Raw genomic sequence first — 19144 nt, forward strand, 5'->3', positions numbered from 1 at the left:
TCTTAAAGCTACTGATCGACACACCTATGTTTACAAAATTTAATGTTAGAATAGTTGAAAATTATACCTTTGGCAAAACTTTCATAAGCTGATATTTCTAATATTTCTACAAGCAATATATTTCCTAAATATATGTTTAATGTCTTTGGTGTAATTTATTTTCCGGTGACATTTATTTTCAAAAACACTAAAAAAACAAGGAGTAGGAAAGTAGTAGCTTTAAGATAAATAATTTAAATCATTGAAAAGAAAGCCATACATAATTTGAATACTTGTAAAAGCAAAAAACACTTCTATGGTCTACATTAAACAAACAACTATGGAAAGCCTTTTGCGCTTTAGTTATTGCACATTTGACTGATCTGTTTTTTGCTTTCATATTTATTTTGCATCTTTCATTTCATTATAGATGTGTGTTTTCCAAGTATGAACCTGAATATTGTTCTATTTAATTATCTGTTGCTTGGCATTTTATGTTACTGTAATGATTATGTTATTTTCCATATTTCTATGTCACATCTGAATGTAGGCTTTTGCCTATGGCTGAATTCAGCCATTTTTCATTTGCAGCATGATTGTCTGATATTTTTGTTGTTGTATCCTAGCAACTGCATGCTATTGTTGATTTACATCTGTACAGGGAGCTACCACCATTCGACAGTTTACACAATCACAGACTACCCCAGTTCTAAGTCGGAAAAACTCAAAGTTTTTAAAATCTTCTTTCTTAAGTGTAAGTGCGTGTGATAGGTAGAAAGTGACACAAGCAAATATCTTCTTGTTGCTAGGTTACCAGTCTACAAATGTTTTGAAGTCATACTTTTTTATATGGAGAATTGTTTTTCTCCTTTGTCGGATATATTAAAAAATATTAATCCTGTTAATACTGTGAAGATTTCATTTCATTATTTGTTGCTAAGCAACTTGTCATTGGTTGCTTAGCAACTGACCATTGGTTGCTTAGTAACTAAGCACTTGATATAAACTGAATCTTTTGTAACCTAGCAACAGAGATAGTGAACGACATGTTGAGCAGTTTAGTTACTCACATAAACATTGCTTCTCCAGCTTCATAATGATCTAATACTTGCTGCTGATTATAATATTCTTAACCTTTGACCTCTTTGTCTTACCCTTTGACCTCATTGAAAAATTTTGATTTTAGGCTTCATTTTGAAAAACTTTTAATTGCTGTATAATGAGTGCTGTTATATAAATATCATTATAGCATTGCAGTGTGTGTTTTTTGTACTACTCCATTTTAACTTAGGAAGACTTTATGATTAAAACAATTCCTTACACATAAAATGTATTGACCATTTGTAAAAATTTGTTTAAATGTTATCTTGTCTGAACTGAATAAAATAATGGACTTTTTTACAAAAACAACAGTCATCTTAAGTGTTTTTTCCTAAAAAAAAACTAAATTTTCAATTAAAATAACATGTGATGAAACAAATTTACAACAGTCTTTTAGTAACTCTATGTCATTTTAAAGGTCATTATCATATGATACCTTTTTCCATACATAGAAATGTGAGAAACCTGATATTTTTATGACATTTGCATGCTATAATTAAATCATCATGAATCAGAATAGCTATATTCAAACATGCTCATGTTGTTCAATAACAAAAATTAATGCATACAATAACAAAAAATAATGCATTGGACAATAACAAGAACGGTGGTTTTCTCGTGAACTTAATGAAATATTCAGCAGCAAGTATTATTAAAGTCATGCTCATTTTCATGCTCACATGGGATTCATTTTTCATTATTCTCCCTCCATTGTTGACTCTTTCCCCATCAATATTGTCATTATTTCTGTATATAAATAGATTGAATATAAATACTCCATTCTGAATTATTACTTCACTTTCTTCTCTACTTCTTTTCTCTTGCTCGATGTCCTACAAACTACAGTTAATAACGTGGAGTTTCAGAGGCGAGTCTCTGAAGACGTAAACATGACATTTTGTCAATTATTGCGGCACTATGTCTCGACTGACAAAACAGGGTTCCAAACCCAGATATACATGTATTAAGCGAATTGCTTAACCTTAACCTTTGGGTATATAGGAGTGATATAGACTTTGTTAATTAGTTTATTTTACACACAAAAAAAAATTATTGTCAAAATGTCAAAAGTTTCCCAGAGAGACAGTGGTGGGGGGGGGGGGGGGTGGAATAACATTCATATTCAGGTGTAATATTTGTTTTATAAGAAATAATTCATTGTCCTGTTCATTTTACATGAAGACTTTCAAAGAAGTAATTAAGCAGCAAATAGCACTTACATATATAACTGTTTGCTGACCTTTACATGTACAATAAGGTGTTTTTGTATACTTTTATCAAAAGTACCTGAATCTGGGTTTTGAACTTTATGTAGGACAATTCTTCCTCTTCTTCACAGTTATGTTTATATAATCAACTTTTTGTATCACTTTGGTCACGGAAACTTTGTGAGATTGTGAAAATGAGTGTGAAATATTTCATTATACGGTAAAGGACTGTATACAGTGTATCATAGATATATTAAACTGACCTACACTATTATACATGTGTAATCTCTGCTATATGATATATATGGTATAATATTTTAACAGCTATTGTATAACATTATATAGATCTATAATATCTCTTATAACATACAAAGGGGTATGGTGTGAAATTGATGTATCTCGTCTCCGACATGTGATTTACAAACATTACATACCAAGCCCTAAATACAGTCAAACCTGTTTGTTCAGGCCAACATAATATAACCCATGATTTATTTTGATTGGTCAATATCAATTAAATAGGGTCCTATAGAAAATACTCAATATGCCTTATTTATTTAAATAAACAGACACATATGGCATTGATTTTTAACCTAGAGGTTTTGTAAGTCAGCTTCCTTTTGTCTAGGGATGTACACTAAATATACACAGGATTGACTGTAAGCACATTCACACCCCTATTTTATCAGTCTATCAACATCATTTTGGAATACACTGAACCATTATTTCATACATTCATTATTTAGTGGTAAGTTAGTGTTTAATATTAGTGTAAGCAATAGTTAGAGCCAAGTTTCATGTCTTTTTCATGTTTCTAATAAGTAGATAGTTCATGTTAGAGTAACTCTTAAATATATATTGCAGAGAGAGAAGTAAATGTAGATATTCTAGTGTAGATAATTATGTAGTCAATTATAGAAACTACCAATTTTATCTGTATACTTATTTTGATATGTTAGTGATGCTGTGTCTATAATGGCACACAAAACACAGTTTTATCAGTGACACAATATTGTGGAACAGACACAGTATTGTGGGACTGACACAGTATTGTGGAACAGACATAATATTGTGGAAAAGTCACATTATTGTGGAACATACACAATATTTTGGTGCACATATAGTACAGGTTAAAATCAGTTGTTGATTTTACTATGGTATAATAATATTGATGGCTGAAAGCAGTTCTGTTGCAAGACATTAGGAAATGGCAAAATGATAATGATATTAATAATTTTAAATTATAAAAACTAATTGATCTCTTATTATTGTAGCCCTTCTCCTCATATGATGGTTTCATATTCAAGGTATATCTCCTTGCCATTTTTGTTTGGTTTTTTTAAGAAAAAACGTAAATTAACAGGGATGAATTTTATGTAGAAACTAAACTTAATGACAGGTGAATTTTATGTAGAAACCTAACTTTAATTTAGGAGGGTTGAATTTAATGTAGACCTAACTTGAGAGGAATAAGTTTTATCTAGAAGCTTCAGAGGAGTAAATTTTATGTAGAAACCTAACTTGACAGTGAATTTGATTTTATATAGAAACCTAAGTTTATGGGAGATGAGTTTTATGTAGAAACTTCACTTTAATGGGGGATAATTTTTGTGTAGAAACTTAACTTTCAGGGGAAAATCAAATCAACTTTCAGGGGGATAAATTTTATGTAGAAAATAAATTCAATTTAATTGGGTATCAATATAATGTAGAAACCTAGTTTGTTTTAAGGGGTAGGGAGGGGGCGAGGAATTTTATGCAGGGGATGATTTTTATGTTGAAACTTAACTTTCAGGGGATGGATATTTGTATTTTAGGACAATTTTATGAAATATTTGGGTTATGGAAAATAAATGATGTGTTTAAACTGATATTGATTGGAGTTTCTTGGTTTTGTTTATATTAATCAAGGTTCAGGGGTAGTGTTAGATTTAGTCGTAGAAATTATCATTTTATCATCAGGTATATTTTTATACACTTTAACGCTTTGAACATACCTTTTTTAAGCAATTGTTATCATGGAAAGTTAATTTTTAATGGAATGAGATATGAAAATAATATTCTTAAGCATGCACTAAGCAAATATGGATATTTATTGCATTTTTCATAAATATTGTAATATATATATACCTTAATCTGTAGTAGGAATAAAATAAAATGATTTGTAATATATATATCAAGGAATACATGTAGTACAATCAGAGAAGGTTATTACATTGTAAATTTTAGGATAAAATGGAGCGATATATGATGGAACTACAAGTCCATGAGAATGTTCCGGTAACACCAAATCTGAACCGGTCCACCAGGGTAAATGCTCATATGTCCTTCCAGACTTGTAGGTCACCAAGGTTACCTTACTGATACCACAATATGCAACTTAAATTAAATTAAATTTGAAATTTCAATAAAATGGTAAAGAAATAGGACACTATAATATGTTGATGATGTGTTTCAAGTTTTGACAGCAGACGGTGTGTCTGAAGTTTGTATCACGCCAAGAAACCTTTTACAGAAATAAAAAATGTTTTGTCAATGTAATTTACACAAGGTGGTATTGGGGTAAATCTTGGTGGCCAGTATTTCTGGTAGTTAGCCCAGTTGAGCATGAGTACCAGTCTTGTATACATACATGTATTGTCTATGCACTGCTAGCAGGGTACCAGTCTTAACGACCCAGATTTGGTCACATGACATGTTAGGTCATAGGTCTCGTGCATACACTGCATGAAATTTTTGTGGGGACTCACCAATGATTACACGTTATGAAATAACATGACCGTGTATTTTAGCAAGTTCACTCCCCAGTTTAAAAACGAGTTAAATTAATATATTTTGTTACCATGGAAACCCTTTTACTATTTTGATTTTAATTTTTTTTGGAGGCTTTGCATTATGAAATGTTGTAAGGAACCCTTTGAGAATAACAGTAACACTTATTCCCTGTAGATCTTTGTTATTGTTAAAATAACCAGTTTTAATGTTTAAATTATCAAAACTATGAAATTTGCATAAAATTTATTTTTATTTGAGTTCTTTTGAGAATTATAAATTTTCAATCATACTGGTTTATTAGAGAGATGTTGACCATATTTGGTAATATATTAAGGAGAAGGCTCCATTCCTCTTGTAATTATATATTTATATATAGAAATTATATATTTGAGCCGCGTCATGACAAAACCAACATAGTGTGTTTGCGACCAGCATGGATCCAGACCAGCTTGCACATCAGCGCAGTCTGATCAGAATCCATGCTGTTCGCTTACAAACCCTATTACAAGTAGAGTAACTGATAGCGAACAACATGGATCCTGATCAGAATGCGCGGCTGCGCAGGCTGGTCTGGATCCATGCTTGTCGCAAACCCATTATGTTAGTTTTGTCGTGACGTGGCTCATTTATATTATATAGAAATATATATAAGCTAGGAGAACTAAATGGTAGAAATGTATCTTTTCATATATTCTATTATAAATAGAGGATATTGAATGAGTGTAGTTTAATACTAAATTTATTGAACGAGTTGAAAAAAAATCATATTATGCGAGCCTCTGGCGAGCATAATATTGTTTTATTCAACGAGTTCAATAAATTTAGTATTGAATCTACACGAATATAATATTATATTTATCACATAATATAAAAAAAAGAACAATAAACTGTAAAAATAAGAAATTTTTCAACGACGCGCCTATAGTGTAACGCTAACATTAGCGCGCTTTAACGCTATGTTTCTATATAGCGCAAATGACGTCACGTCAAAGTGTTATTACACTAGTGTAATATCGTTTTTATTAAATGGCTTTATTACACTCCTGCGCCGCGATTTATGTGATAATAGTTTATATTATTTTTGTACCATATGTATTATTAACATAATAATAGATATTAGGTAGCAGATAATTATTATATAAATATATAACATATTATGCAGTAAGTAGGTTTATAGAATAATATCTATTTGTATCTATGTATTAAAGACATTTATTAAAACAAACCTTTTAGTAGACAGTAGTAAATTTTGATTTTGATCTAAAAATAAAAAGCAAAAACAGAGAGAGAAGAAAAAAAGAACGTAAAAAAGTTATGTTATTATAGCGAGTCTAACGCTTATTATAATAAGTTCTTCAATAAAAGCTTAGTTAATCACTAATGAATTTTAATCATAATGAACATTGATACGACTTTTTCAAGTAAATTTTTTTAATTTCACCAAGTTCTTTTATAATTGTAAGTTTACATATTACATTGTATATTGAAAAGCTTACATACAGATAAATCTTGTAGTGTTTTCTCTAGATGAAGTTTATTGTCCATGTTTTAGACGAGCATTATGTGATTAGAAAGTTTCAAAGTTCTAGCCAAGTTATGCACACAAAAATAACAACATATATTTTATTATAGACTTGTTACAGACTGCATGCAGTTGCCAAATTTGATGATTAACATCAATATTTTGTGTGAAAAAAAGTGTGATTAAAAATTAAAATTATTAATCTTGCATGTATACAGAAAGTCAATCCCAGCAACAAGAATGTTCATTTGTGTTTGAATCGCACATTGATAAATCGGCTTCAATAAACAGCTCTGACCTGGTGCAGGCTGTTGATGATGGTCTAGAGTTGCAGAATAATTTATAGAGTATGTTTCAACATGGCTTGATGACTTTCTTGGTCAGCCAATCACATCTCATGTTTTTATAACCATTAGATATAAGGGTTTATTGAAGAGCCCACAGCAATTGAGCACTGTTAAGTTCTAACAGACACAGGTGCCAATTCTATATTGTCATGTTGAGTTTCGAACACTGCTAAACGGTCTAGAAACGAAATATTCACGATAATTATTTCAATAATCAATATAATGCATAACATGTATGAGTATATGATATATATATATATATTATAGTCGTGTGTGATGTATATTGTAGTTGACATGTATGTGATGTTAGCTTTGTGTATATATTTACTAACACCACTCACCCGATGTATTTACAGGACTCTAAACCGGACTCTAAGGAACTTCCTACGCCCACGAGTACGCCGACACAGAGTCGTAAAAACAGACGGCGGTCAAATCTGTTCAATGTAAGATAAGTGAAATCATCTGTGGAGTTTCATTGTATCATATATCATGTAAAAATGTTGTCATGTTGGGTGATTGTAGGTAGATAAAAACACACATGTACGAGCTTAAATCGACTACGTATCAACCATTTTTCATTAAATGCAAGCTAAAGGATCGTGGATTGTACCTTGAATTTATATAAATCTGTGTCCCATGTGAAAAATTTACATGTGTTTTTCAGAAGCGATCTAAATAAAATTTTCTACCGTCCAAACAGGCAACAAAACAGTAATGGCGATTTTTATTGGTTAAGAATGGAATTAAATTCATTTGTTTTCAACGAAAATTAACTTTCAAAAAGAAATTTCAATTTAAAAAAAAATTAAGTGTGGTTCAAGACTTAAAAAAACAACTTTGGAGACTTTTTTGGATTTTCTAGTTTTTGAATATAGCTAAATTTTACGATTATTTTGCATACCTCATCCCCATGTTTGTATATTATTATATTCCCATAGTGTTTTTCATGTATTTAAGTTTGTTTTGTGGTGGGTGATTTTATCATTTTGATGTCAAGTAACAGTTATAGCCTTCCTGTTCGATCTATGTTCAGTATTTTACGAGAATCCTGAAATGATATGTTTGCTGAGATATGTATGCAATACCATGCGACTGCGAGTACAATACGGGATATATTTCCAACAGGCTTGGCAGTGATTTTCTGATGCATGTCTGTTTAAATAAATTACTCACTCTATCTAAATGTTTGATTCATAAAGATAAATAGGTAATGTCTTTATGTTAACATCGGTAATTCCCTTGACAACGTGATTCAGATTTAGGAATATTCTCTGGCTTATAGTTTGACATGTCCTTATTCCACATTCATTCATGATGTCAAAATAAAGTGAAGATGTATTCTAACAGTAGACAGTACTCGCTGTCTGACTGAAAAGCACTAGTTTTATGTCCTCAAATCATGTAAGTTTATGTCCTCAAATCATGTTGGTTTATGTCCTCTCAAATAATGTTGGTTTATGTCCTCCCAAATCATGTTGGTTTATGTCCTCTCAAATCATGTTAGTTTATGTCCTCCCAAATCATGTTGGTTTATGTCCTCTCAAATCATGTTAGTTTATGTCCTCTCAAATCATGTTAGTGTATGTCCTCCCAAATCATGTTGGTTTATGTCCTCTCAAATCATGTTAGTTTATGTCCTCTCAAATCATGTTAGTTTATGTCCTCCCAAATCATGTTGGTTTATGTCCTCTCAAATCATGTTGGTTTATGTCCTCTCAAATCATGTTAGTTTATGTCCTCCCAAATCATGTTGGTTTATGTCCTCTCAAATCATGTTAGTTTATGTCCTCCCAAATCATGTTAGTGTATGTCCTCTTAAATCATGTTGGTTTATGTCCTCTTAAATCATGTTAGTTTATATCTTCTCAAAACTTTACCACCAGTATAGAGCCAGGCCAAGCTGCACATCTTGGCAGCATGGCCTGGCTCTATACTGTTTGTTGCTCAATTTTTGTATTCTCTTAAAATTAGAATGGACTGTTCCAAATTCAAAAAAAAGGTAAATCCATTACTCAAATTCAGCCGGTCATAGCTGCTTATTTTCAGGTGTTTGATACTAAAATCCCTCACATTTGAAATGGACCGTCCCAAAATAAAAGCAGGACAAATCCATAATACAGTACAAAAGTTAAACAAAAAAAAACACTCTCAAGTTTTAATACTTAAGAAATTTCATTATTCATTTATACATGTTTTATTTAATAAAGAATCTGATTTTAGTTTCACTTTAGTTTTCATACATACCTGTATCATTTCAATCAGTAACCATCCTGAAATATGTGCTATGTTTCATTCTGCTATGTTTCATTGCAACATACAGGTCTTGTCATTACAAAGTGAAGTAAGATATGTTTTGTAAGAGCTTCTATAAGTCTCTATTGATCAGAGCTTCTATGGTTCATCTTTTTTTTAATCACAGCTTTATAACATCTTGTTGCATTTGTATTCCTACTTTTCTACACCAAGAAAACAAAAGTTTTAGTACTTCATGACCTTGTTGTAATGCTGTTGTAACATAGTTATTTTTTAACCCTTACCCAGTTGGTATTGAAAATGATAAGCCTTTGCCACCAGTATAGAGCCACAGACACTTTGGGTGCTGAGCTTCCAAATGCCTTAAATCAAAATAAATTGTATATTTGCCAATCCCTGCACATATTCTTATCATATGATTTATATCAATGAAATTTAAAACACGCTGTTTTGGAAAAAAAAAAACATATTTCAACGTCTATAATTATATATGATGAGTAAATATGCCCGGATTGACAAATATACAAATTATTTGGATTTTAATGCGTTTGGAGCTCCACATATTAATTGTCTGTGTATAGAGCCAAGCAGACCTGCACTTACAAGCTGTCTTGGCCAGGCCATAAATTGTTGGCTTACCAGTTTCAAAAATTGCATCTTGATAACCACCAGAATTGACAATGGACAATCCCAGAAGCTGGACGTCAGTCCATTTTAGAATTTCAGCTGCTTATGGGTTAACATTTTGAGTGATAATGACAATAAAAGCAGATCTATGCCACCAGTATAGAGCCATGCTGTGAGACTTTTGGTTACTTAATTGATGTAATGCTTCTCAAAACTTCTAAAAGTCTGCTCAATGGACAGTTTCAATTTCTGAAATAGAATATTGCCATGACACTAATTCACTAGAGTAAGGGTAAACTCTAGTTAAATTAATTGAGTTACATGACTTTTGATATTCCTTTGAATTGTACTAGATAACTGCCTCATAAAATTATGCTCTAGATACACAAAAATTTGAAAATTACATATGAAGAAACTTTTATTCTCCTATCTAATCTCAAAATTAGCAGCCATTGGCCAGTGAAATTGTCTTGTCTAGAATCAGTGCTGTTGGGGATCTTTGTCTAAAATATAATTTGTTGGCAGAAAAGTAGGTATACAACAATAACAAAGTGTATTTAATGTTGTTCAGTATGAAGTATGGAATTATATTTTGGACTAAGTGTGGTAACTTTAAACAAAGGTTGTGATAATGACAAATCTATGCTACTAGCCAGCATATCTTGTCACCTTAGTGCCATTACATGTTAAGTCCTTTCTAATTTCATAGTTTTTAACCAGTTTTAGCACTGAGGTTACGATCTGTGCTATCTGGTCTTACTGCTTTAAATTTCAGCTTTTTGTTTGTAAAATTTTATTATTTAACATCAGGCAATAATTAACAGGACAATTCTAAATTTAAAGTGTGTTAAGTCTTACATACACACAGTGAGTTGGAGAAAAATTAAATTGTAGAATAATTATATTACATTATGCTATGTGCATAATTGTTTTATGATTTCTTTTCTGTAAAAACATGTCCAAATATGATTTCATTATCATAATTTACTGAACAATGTTAAATTAACCTACAATATAATGGTATATGTATTCAGTTTCATCATGACTCGTCAATATTTTTTATGTTTTTCACATGTAAACACATGCATTGATTGTGATCATGTTTTGTTAAAGCCATATAGATACCAGTCCCAACCTATCCAGCTTAGTGTCTTCACTCCAAGAGTAAGCTCCCCTCACATTTACAAAGGGATACAACTCTTGTATTGCATGGCAAATATTAGGAAAAAAGATGACACATTTTGGCAAATATTATGAAAAGATGGCACTTTTTGGCAAACATTATGAAAAGATGACAAATTTTGGCAAATATTAGGAAATTTGGCACTTTTTGACAAATATTAAGAAGAAAGTGGTGCATTTATCTGATTTAACAATTTGATTTAACACAATTTGTAATAGAAATAATGATTTACTTGCGTATTTTAAATTGTAAGAAAATGGTGAATAAATTTAGAATAGAAGACGTTTTATGTTTTATAGAAGTAGTTTTTGATGTATCTACAGAAAAAAAATATGTTCTTAATATAGAATAAAAGTTCTTGCAATATTTGCCATGCAGCATTTTTATTGTGTCCAGTTTGAAATTAGGGTTGAGGATTTTCTTAGAAAGTTTGCAGTTTTCATGGTTCAATGTTTATGAAAAGAGCCGCGTCATGACAAAACCAACGTAATGGGTTTGCGACCAGCATGCATCCGCGCAGTCTGATCAGGATCCATGCTGTTCGCTTACAAACCCTATAACAAGTAGAGAAACTGATAGCGAACAGCATGGATCCTGATCAGACTGCGGGGATACGCAGGCTGGTCTGGATCCATGCTGGTCGCAAACCCATTATGTTGGTTTTGTCGTGGAGCGGCTCAAATTGTTGTGTTGGCCTATTATTAGTTTAGTAAATAGGATGACAGAATATCGTAACATCATCAGTGGCCCAGGATTATATATATACTTTAATGACTGGCTAGGGATTTTATTGTTTATTTTATACAGGACATTTTCTCCTAGTTCTCGGCAGTTTTTGTCTTATTTTATATCATATGAATAATTGATCTCTTTTTTCCATCAAGCGTATATAATAAGATTTTGTACTAAAACACTAAATGCATGTCACAGATTTCTATTTATATCCTCTGATAACTATGGAATGATATCTGGCTTTATATAGGGCAGGAAACTTTCAGCGACATAATCAATTAAATGAAGAGAAAAAAATGGAAAGGAAAGAAAGGTGAAAAAATTAACCAGAAATGATGATTTTCATTACTGTGATATTGCTTCTTCAGTCAAAGAAATCGCTGTCATTTTTTATTGAGAATCAAATGCCGTGGAGAATTAAATACAATTTAAATAATCATAGCAGATAGCTTCTCTTATATATAAGTATAGTTTCTCTTGTATCATAAGAATTGTATGGGTGGCATCGGGCGATCACAAATTAAATTAGGCTCTCCTTTTGTTGCATGATAATATTGCTTAAAATAGGGTAAAAAAATGCCCTGTAGCATCAAGAAAAAGAAGCATTTAAATAATTATATTATGCTCTCCCTTAAAAACATAGAGCTGAGAAGCAGTTTTACACCCCAAAAAATAGCCCCAATATAGACTGCCATATTTTTTAATAGAAAACTCAGGAGAAAAAAAAATATATTTGTAAATTTCCTGCTCGCTTTTAATAGAAAGAAATAGATGAAATTTGCATTGTAGCTTTAATACTTTTAGCTAGTAAAACTTTTGTCAAAAGCTTATGTAATTGAAGTAGCAATTTATTTAAGCTTGAAATTTTCCTGCCCCCACTTCTTACACATGTATCTTCTATCATTCTGTATATTACTATAGGAGAATGAATGGAGCCAGGGTCTTTCTTTACAAAAACCTTACAACTAGCGGACATTACTTTTCTGAAAATAATATAAATGTATATATAGTATAGTAAAGGTTTGGGGAAAGTGAAACGTATTTCATCACTGCATTATTGTAGTTGCAAGTTTTTTAGTGCAATGGTGTTTTAGTTTTCACAAAGTTTGGTGCATTTTTCACAAATTTTTTTTTTTTTAAAATTCTAATTAAAAGAATAGTTCAAATAATCATAAATAATTTATAGTGAAGACGTCCATTTTAAGAAGTATTTTGATGTAAAATTGTTAACAAATTTATACTTTACACAAGTTATTTAACAGGTATGTTTTTAGAATGCAAAAAAAAGAAAACATTTTGTATCTTTATTTCTGATATGTATAATTTTGAGGCATGATATGATATTAGATTTCTTGAAATTGTGCATATTTCTGACAGACCCCACATTTTTGGCTTGTTATGGTTGCTATAGTAACATGTTATATGATTGTTTGATGTGAATGTTTTCAGCCTAAGAATAAAGACAAGGATAAAGACAAAGATAAAGGTCAAGCAGAAGATGACAAGAAACAAGAGGGTGAGAAACTTGGGTGTGGTCGTGTCATACCTATAAAACAGGTGAATATATTTGTTGCCATGGAAACGTTGACTCCTATTTATTCAGATCAGTGATTATACTTATACATTCATGTTCATAACAGAAAGATGCAGAATGTGATTCGAACTCGTGACCATCCGATTATAAGCAAAAGTAACAATGCTCTAGACCCCTGAGCCAAATGAATCAACCATAACAAAAGTGATCAATAGTTAGAGCATTGAAATGTGAATTGGGCGACCCAGGTTTGATTCCTGGACGACGCAGGTCACTTCCGTTGTGATTGATCATAAAGTCCTTTCTAGGGTCATTCACCTCTGCTCTGGCATGTACTTGAGTTATCAGTTCCTTGCAAAAGTGAAGGCAACAAGTACACAAGTAACTTGCACTTTCCAGTACCGTCCATGAACAGGCTCAATCAAACCGAGCCTGCAACATTTTCAATTGTGTCGTGTTGGGCTTTCTTTAGGGATTCTGTATTTATCTATTTTCTGGAATGATGTGGTGGCTTAAGTGTGGTCTGGTAAATTCACTGTGGCTTACTGCCATGATCAGGAAGCTAAACTTCCATCACCACCACACAAACTCGCAGTCCAGTAGTAAAATTGTCTTAAAATGTCTTTACTACAAATTCAGAGGTTTAACCAAGAGTATTGGTGCAAAAATATATGCAGAGTTTATTTGAGGAAATCTGTGTACCCTTGCTCTATTCTTCACAAATATGAAATATTGAACATTTTTCTGCAAAAGTCTGACGATTAAGATTAGGAAGATAAAAGTGTAATGCTAATAAAAGTGTCTGTAAATTACTATAAAGTACACCGGGGAATGGCCAGTTTTATGGACATAGGTGCCAGACAATGTCTAAATTAGGCGGCCTAAGGAAATCATTTGAGACAATTGTTCCATATTTAAAGCAATGTTGTTTTTTTATGACATATCTAAACGAAATGTGCAAAGAATTGGGAAGATGTAATATTGATAAAGTTGAAAGCTCTCTGTCTCCTCATATAGGTCAGAAAGTAAGGAAAAGAATGGTCATTGTAAAGAAATAAAATTTTGGTAAAATATATCTAGAGTTTGAGTTGTAAATACCTACAGCCTATATTCTTCCTAACCCTGCTATCTTAAATTTACGTCTTTTATCACCTTTTTTTAACTACGAAGGGTTATTTTTACATACCATATTTAGATAAGTTTCTGGAAATATGTGTGCATTGTTAGTGCCTTATGCTAGCTTGAAATACTGTAATCATGTGTTCACTTGACACTTCTTAAACCATTTTAGATAAGTTTCTGGAAATATGTGTGCATTGTTAGTGCCTTATGCTAGCTTGAAATACTGAGATCATGTGTTCACTTGATTCTTCTTAATTAAATCATTTCTAACAATTTCTATATATTCATAAGCTAAAACCTAAAGGCCTGGTGCTTTATCAAAACTTTCAAGTTCTATAAGGTTTTACATAGTGTTAAAAAAAGGCTGAATGTCTGAAAATGCCATGTACTTTATAGCTAAATATTGTTTTTCCTCTTTTTTTCAGGGCTATCTTTACAAAAAGAGCCATGGTTTGAACAAAGACTGGAAGAAGAAATATGTAACGTTGTTAGATGATGCAAGATTAACTTATCATCCCAGTCTGCACGTAAGTTACCTCCCTTGTCACGTATCTACTGTGTTTACCTCTATATTTGCCAGACAGGGCTATAAACCTAGAAACAATGCCTGACTTATGACAATAGATAACTATGATTACAACAGTAATAGCTATAGATTTAATGATACACATCATGCCTTGATTGGCAGTCTACTGATGAAAAAGATTTTCCAAACTCCAGACTTAAATGCTGTTTACAATGCAAAATATGACAAGTTAGAGTCGATTTTTTCTATTTATTCAAAATATAGCTTTAGACTTGGCCTAGTTCTTGTCCTTTACAAAATTAGTTTAAACGTCTTTATGCTAAAGAAGATAAAACTTAAAAGGTAGTTTTTGTGCCTGTTAAGATGACCTATGATGGTATAAAACAAATGGTGTTCTACTTCTCATAAAATGTTCCAGCAATATTGTTTCGCAATTTTTGTCTGTTTGATTGATAGCTTTAATTAATTGTAAAAGCAAGCTATTTATGGATGTTTTTTTTTATTCTATGAATATTTAAGTTTGTTCACCATTTTTTTGCATATAAACAACATTAAAGCAATTTTGTGGCATTCTGTGCTCTAGTTTTCTACTGTATATCATAGCATGGGCAGTAACTCTACTTTGTCAGAATGAGAATTCAAAGCATTATAGAGTGGCAATGTCCCATTTTCATGCATTTCTTTATGATAGCAATCCTTTGTTCAGTTGATATATTTTGTAATGTGACTTATAATTTACCAGGATTATATGGAGGATGTTCATGCCAAGGAGATTCCTCTAGGTCATGTGACCGTCAAGGTCCCGGGTATGCGACCTCGAGGGTCAAGGTCAACAAGTACAAACCAGGATCCTACAAATAATGGCAACATTGCAATGGAAATGAACAATCTGTCAATAGGAGGTACTGTATGCCATAAAAATTATTATACAACAGTCCTATTAATTAGTTTGTTTTGATATAGTAAAAATTAACTGCAGATATTTAAATTTCAATAGAAATTCTAAATCTCTGGAAGGTTAGTGCTTTCTCCTAATTTGGTCATAGGGTGATATAGTCTTCTATAACGTCTTAAAGATAACTTTCATTAAAACTTTTCCCTTATATAAACCTATTATAATAACCATTATAAAAGAAAAAATTATTTGCTTTTCTATTTTCTGTTGAGGGTTTTCAATGTTTTATACTTCAATACTTAAATCTGAACAACTTTAAAGTAAGATCTATATGATAAATTCAGGTTGTCCTTCATTAGTTTCTTTGGTAATATTATCTTGGTAATAGATCGTTTAGTTGTGACTAAGGTATGAGTGGTACCAAGCCTTGTGCCAAAATAGTTGGAAAAGTAATTTTATAGACATTTTGGTGACATACATTCCTCACAATGTAACATCTCTTGATGTTTTGCATTTTGTTTTCCAAACAGAGATTATAAATAGACATTTTTTCTTTCATTCTGTAGAATTAACTTCCATTTCAGCTGATCCCCCAAATTGATGGACAAAAATAACCCTCTCTTTTAAAATTTGATAACAAAAAATACGTATCCATAAACTTGACAGTGATATGACAAGCCCTGTATAGATTTTGAATAAAAATCCAATTAAGGATATTTCAGATTTAGAGAAGGTAGGCACTGTCTGGGAAATTATGCATGTTTTGTGTTTGTCTCGAAAAAAATCATTTACTCGGTATAGTAAAAACATTCGCTAAGAGGTAGATTTTCTCATCTAAATCTACCAGTAATCATATTGGTCTGATAGAAAAGGTCATACATGAATCAGTGTGGGTAAAAATAAGACAAATCTCTGAAGATTTGTCTCTTGTATCAGTTATAATGTAAACTGTAGGCAAAATAGTTGTTACAAGACTGGGTGACCTTTACAAAATGCTTCTCACATTTCTGAATAAATGCTTTTTCTTAATGCAGTCTTCACTGTAATATTTGGTTTTTTCCTTTTCAAAGTTTCTGTCTAATGCAGGAAAAAGAGGAATGTATTTCCTTGGGGGTTGTACTCTATGGCAGTTGCAAATGATAGTTGTTGCGGAGTGAAGTACATTTGTATAGTAGTGATTTTGAAACTTCAATGATAACTTTACTTTTGTTTATATAAATTTCCGTATACCTTGTCCAAATAGAGAACATGCATAGCTAGGATGGGAATCTGTCAGATTGCTAAAAAAATTAAAAATAAAAAAAAAAACAGGATTTGGGATTTAAAAAGTCAATATTTCCATTTTGGTTAAAAAAGATTAAACTAGAATGATACGAAACAGTAATGGGATGCCAGTCCCTGGGTTTACATGGATAAATGCATTTAGTTTTTACTTTTGTCCATATCTCAACTGCTGGGTGACTCGGTAGTTTTGCTTTGGTGTTGCAACAGCAGGTAATACTAAATTTTAGATTTTTTATATGAAAGTGGATTCAAATAAACATAATAATAGGCCAGGTTCATTATACAAATTTAGCAGTGAAAAGGGTAAATAAAATATATAAAAAAAATTGTGACATTTGATATGTATCGTTGTTGACAGGTGGGCATAAATCCAGGAAATTATGGGATAGACGAAGACATAGTAAGACAATTCCTGGCAGAGTTTGAATAAACTCCGTCACCACGGTGACATAATGATTGGGCTTTCACAAAAACTGACAAATAATCTTACCAATTAATATAGTGTTGCTTGGTGCTATTAATAGCTTGGAATATTACATTGGTGAAAACTTATACTGCAAGATGATTTTTGTTTCATTTATTTATATAATTATATGCATTTTCAGTTACTGTTTACTATATATTCACAAAGCTTTTATTATTTATTTCATGCAGTAGAACAAGATAAGTTTATTAGGCAGCATTTGGAGCAATACTCTTACAATTTTAAGTTGAATGACTTTTATTAACATACTAATATAAAACTCACATAGACAAATGCTACTGCTCAATGCTCGCCAGAAATTAAAATCCACTTTCCTTTTGTATTGCCAAGAATTAGACATGATCTTTGAGAAAAATTTGGTAGAATCGCAAAGAGGAAAAGGGGAAAGGAAAAGTTATTGTCCAAAAATGAGTAAATGTACAAATTTTCTGATATTCAGGACATTTGTCAAATATTGGGATAAGAACTGAGTCACTTTGGAAGAAATTGGTAATTACTAGTTATTTATCCAGGATAGTTGGTGAGGCGGACCAGCAGCCAAAATATGACCAAAACCAGTAAAAACCAGCCTTAAAAAAAATAAATAAATAAATAAACCACATCAGAATTATCTCTAGAGTGGGGGTGGTGCTGGAAAACCCTAGGCTTGGCTTTTGGTGCATTTCAGTACAAGAAATCGGCATTATAATATTAGAGAGACCTCTCCTTCATGTGAAGGTTAACTGTAATAGTTCTAGTGTTAGTAACTATAATGCTATTTGCAGGTAAGAACAAGGAGAATGCTGTGGATGATAGAATGAATCTAGATGAAGCATTTGTAATCTCTAACTCAGTAACACAAGGTTTGTTCTACAAGTTTGCTATAATTCTAGTTTAGTGCTATCTACTAATCAGTTAAGGTTCGAGGAGGGCCAGAACATTTTCTTTCCAGACTAGGGACCATACTGCCCATCAGCATTCAGATATTGTAAGGCCCAAAACATTTTCTTTCCAGCACTTTTCCAACACAGATTTTGTTAATGCCAAATTCATTTCTGACCATATAAAGTGTTGCATGTTTCCCATTGACTCTAAAACCTTTTGGAACTGAAGTGGCTAGCCTTTGCCACCAGTATAGACCCAGGCACATCTTTAAACTGTCTGACCAGTCTATATACTGTTGGCTGACCGACTTAAAATTTTCATCTTGATACTCCTAACATTGAAAATGGATAGTTCCAAAAATGGAAGCCAGACAGGTCCATTTAAGAATATCAGTAGGTTAAGTAAAAGACAAAATGTCTAAAGTCATATTTCAAAGACATAAGAAGTTAAGAGACATGGCCTGCTATAAAGGTTACTAGTACTGTTATACACAGCTTGCTAGAAAATACACCACTCATAAATGCTTCAGCTCTATATAATGAATCACTAAAATTTCAGCTTAAATATGATAATGTCCCAGTTCTGTAAATGGCTAAACTTCTCAATTTTGATTAAAAAATTTCCCAGCTCTTTTACTGACTAAATTTCTGAATCAATGGCTAAACCTTCAATTTTAATTCAATAATGTCATATTCTATTAATGGC

General features: G+C 31.7%; 1 protein-coding gene across 22 annotated transcripts in view; it reads left to right on the top strand.

Annotated features, from left to right (window-relative positions):
- The window catches only part of LOC132737123 (arf-GAP with GTPase, ANK repeat and PH domain-containing protein 1-like), a 78576-nt gene that overhangs the window by 44371 nt on the left and 15061 nt on the right, over nucleotides 1-19144 (top strand). For 5 of the 22 annotated variants that reach the window (XM_060724358.1, XM_060724357.1, XM_060724362.1 and 2 more), the window contains exons 10-16: nucleotides 641-733; nucleotides 7289-7378; nucleotides 10929-10979; nucleotides 13180-13287; nucleotides 14812-14913; nucleotides 15655-15814; nucleotides 18340-18417. In XM_060724358.1, coding sequence (XP_060580341.1) covers nucleotides 641-733; nucleotides 7289-7378; nucleotides 10929-10979; nucleotides 13180-13287; nucleotides 14812-14913; nucleotides 15655-15814; nucleotides 18340-18417 — 682 coding nt within the window. Of the gene's footprint in view, nucleotides 1-640; nucleotides 734-4517; nucleotides 4599-7288; nucleotides 7379-9255; nucleotides 9277-10928; nucleotides 10980-13179; nucleotides 13288-14811; nucleotides 14914-15654; nucleotides 15815-18339; nucleotides 18418-19144 lie in introns of all 22 variants that reach the window. The other 17 variants (XM_060724359.1, XM_060724368.1, XM_060724363.1 and 14 more) reach the window with 10 other exon arrangements.

This window comes from Ruditapes philippinarum, unplaced genomic scaffold (assembly GCF_026571515.1).
Source record: "Ruditapes philippinarum isolate M1 unplaced genomic scaffold, ASM2657151v2 ctg1146_1_1_1_1, whole genome shotgun sequence".
NCBI classification, from domain to species: domain Eukaryota; kingdom Metazoa; phylum Mollusca; class Bivalvia; order Venerida; family Veneridae; genus Ruditapes; species Ruditapes philippinarum.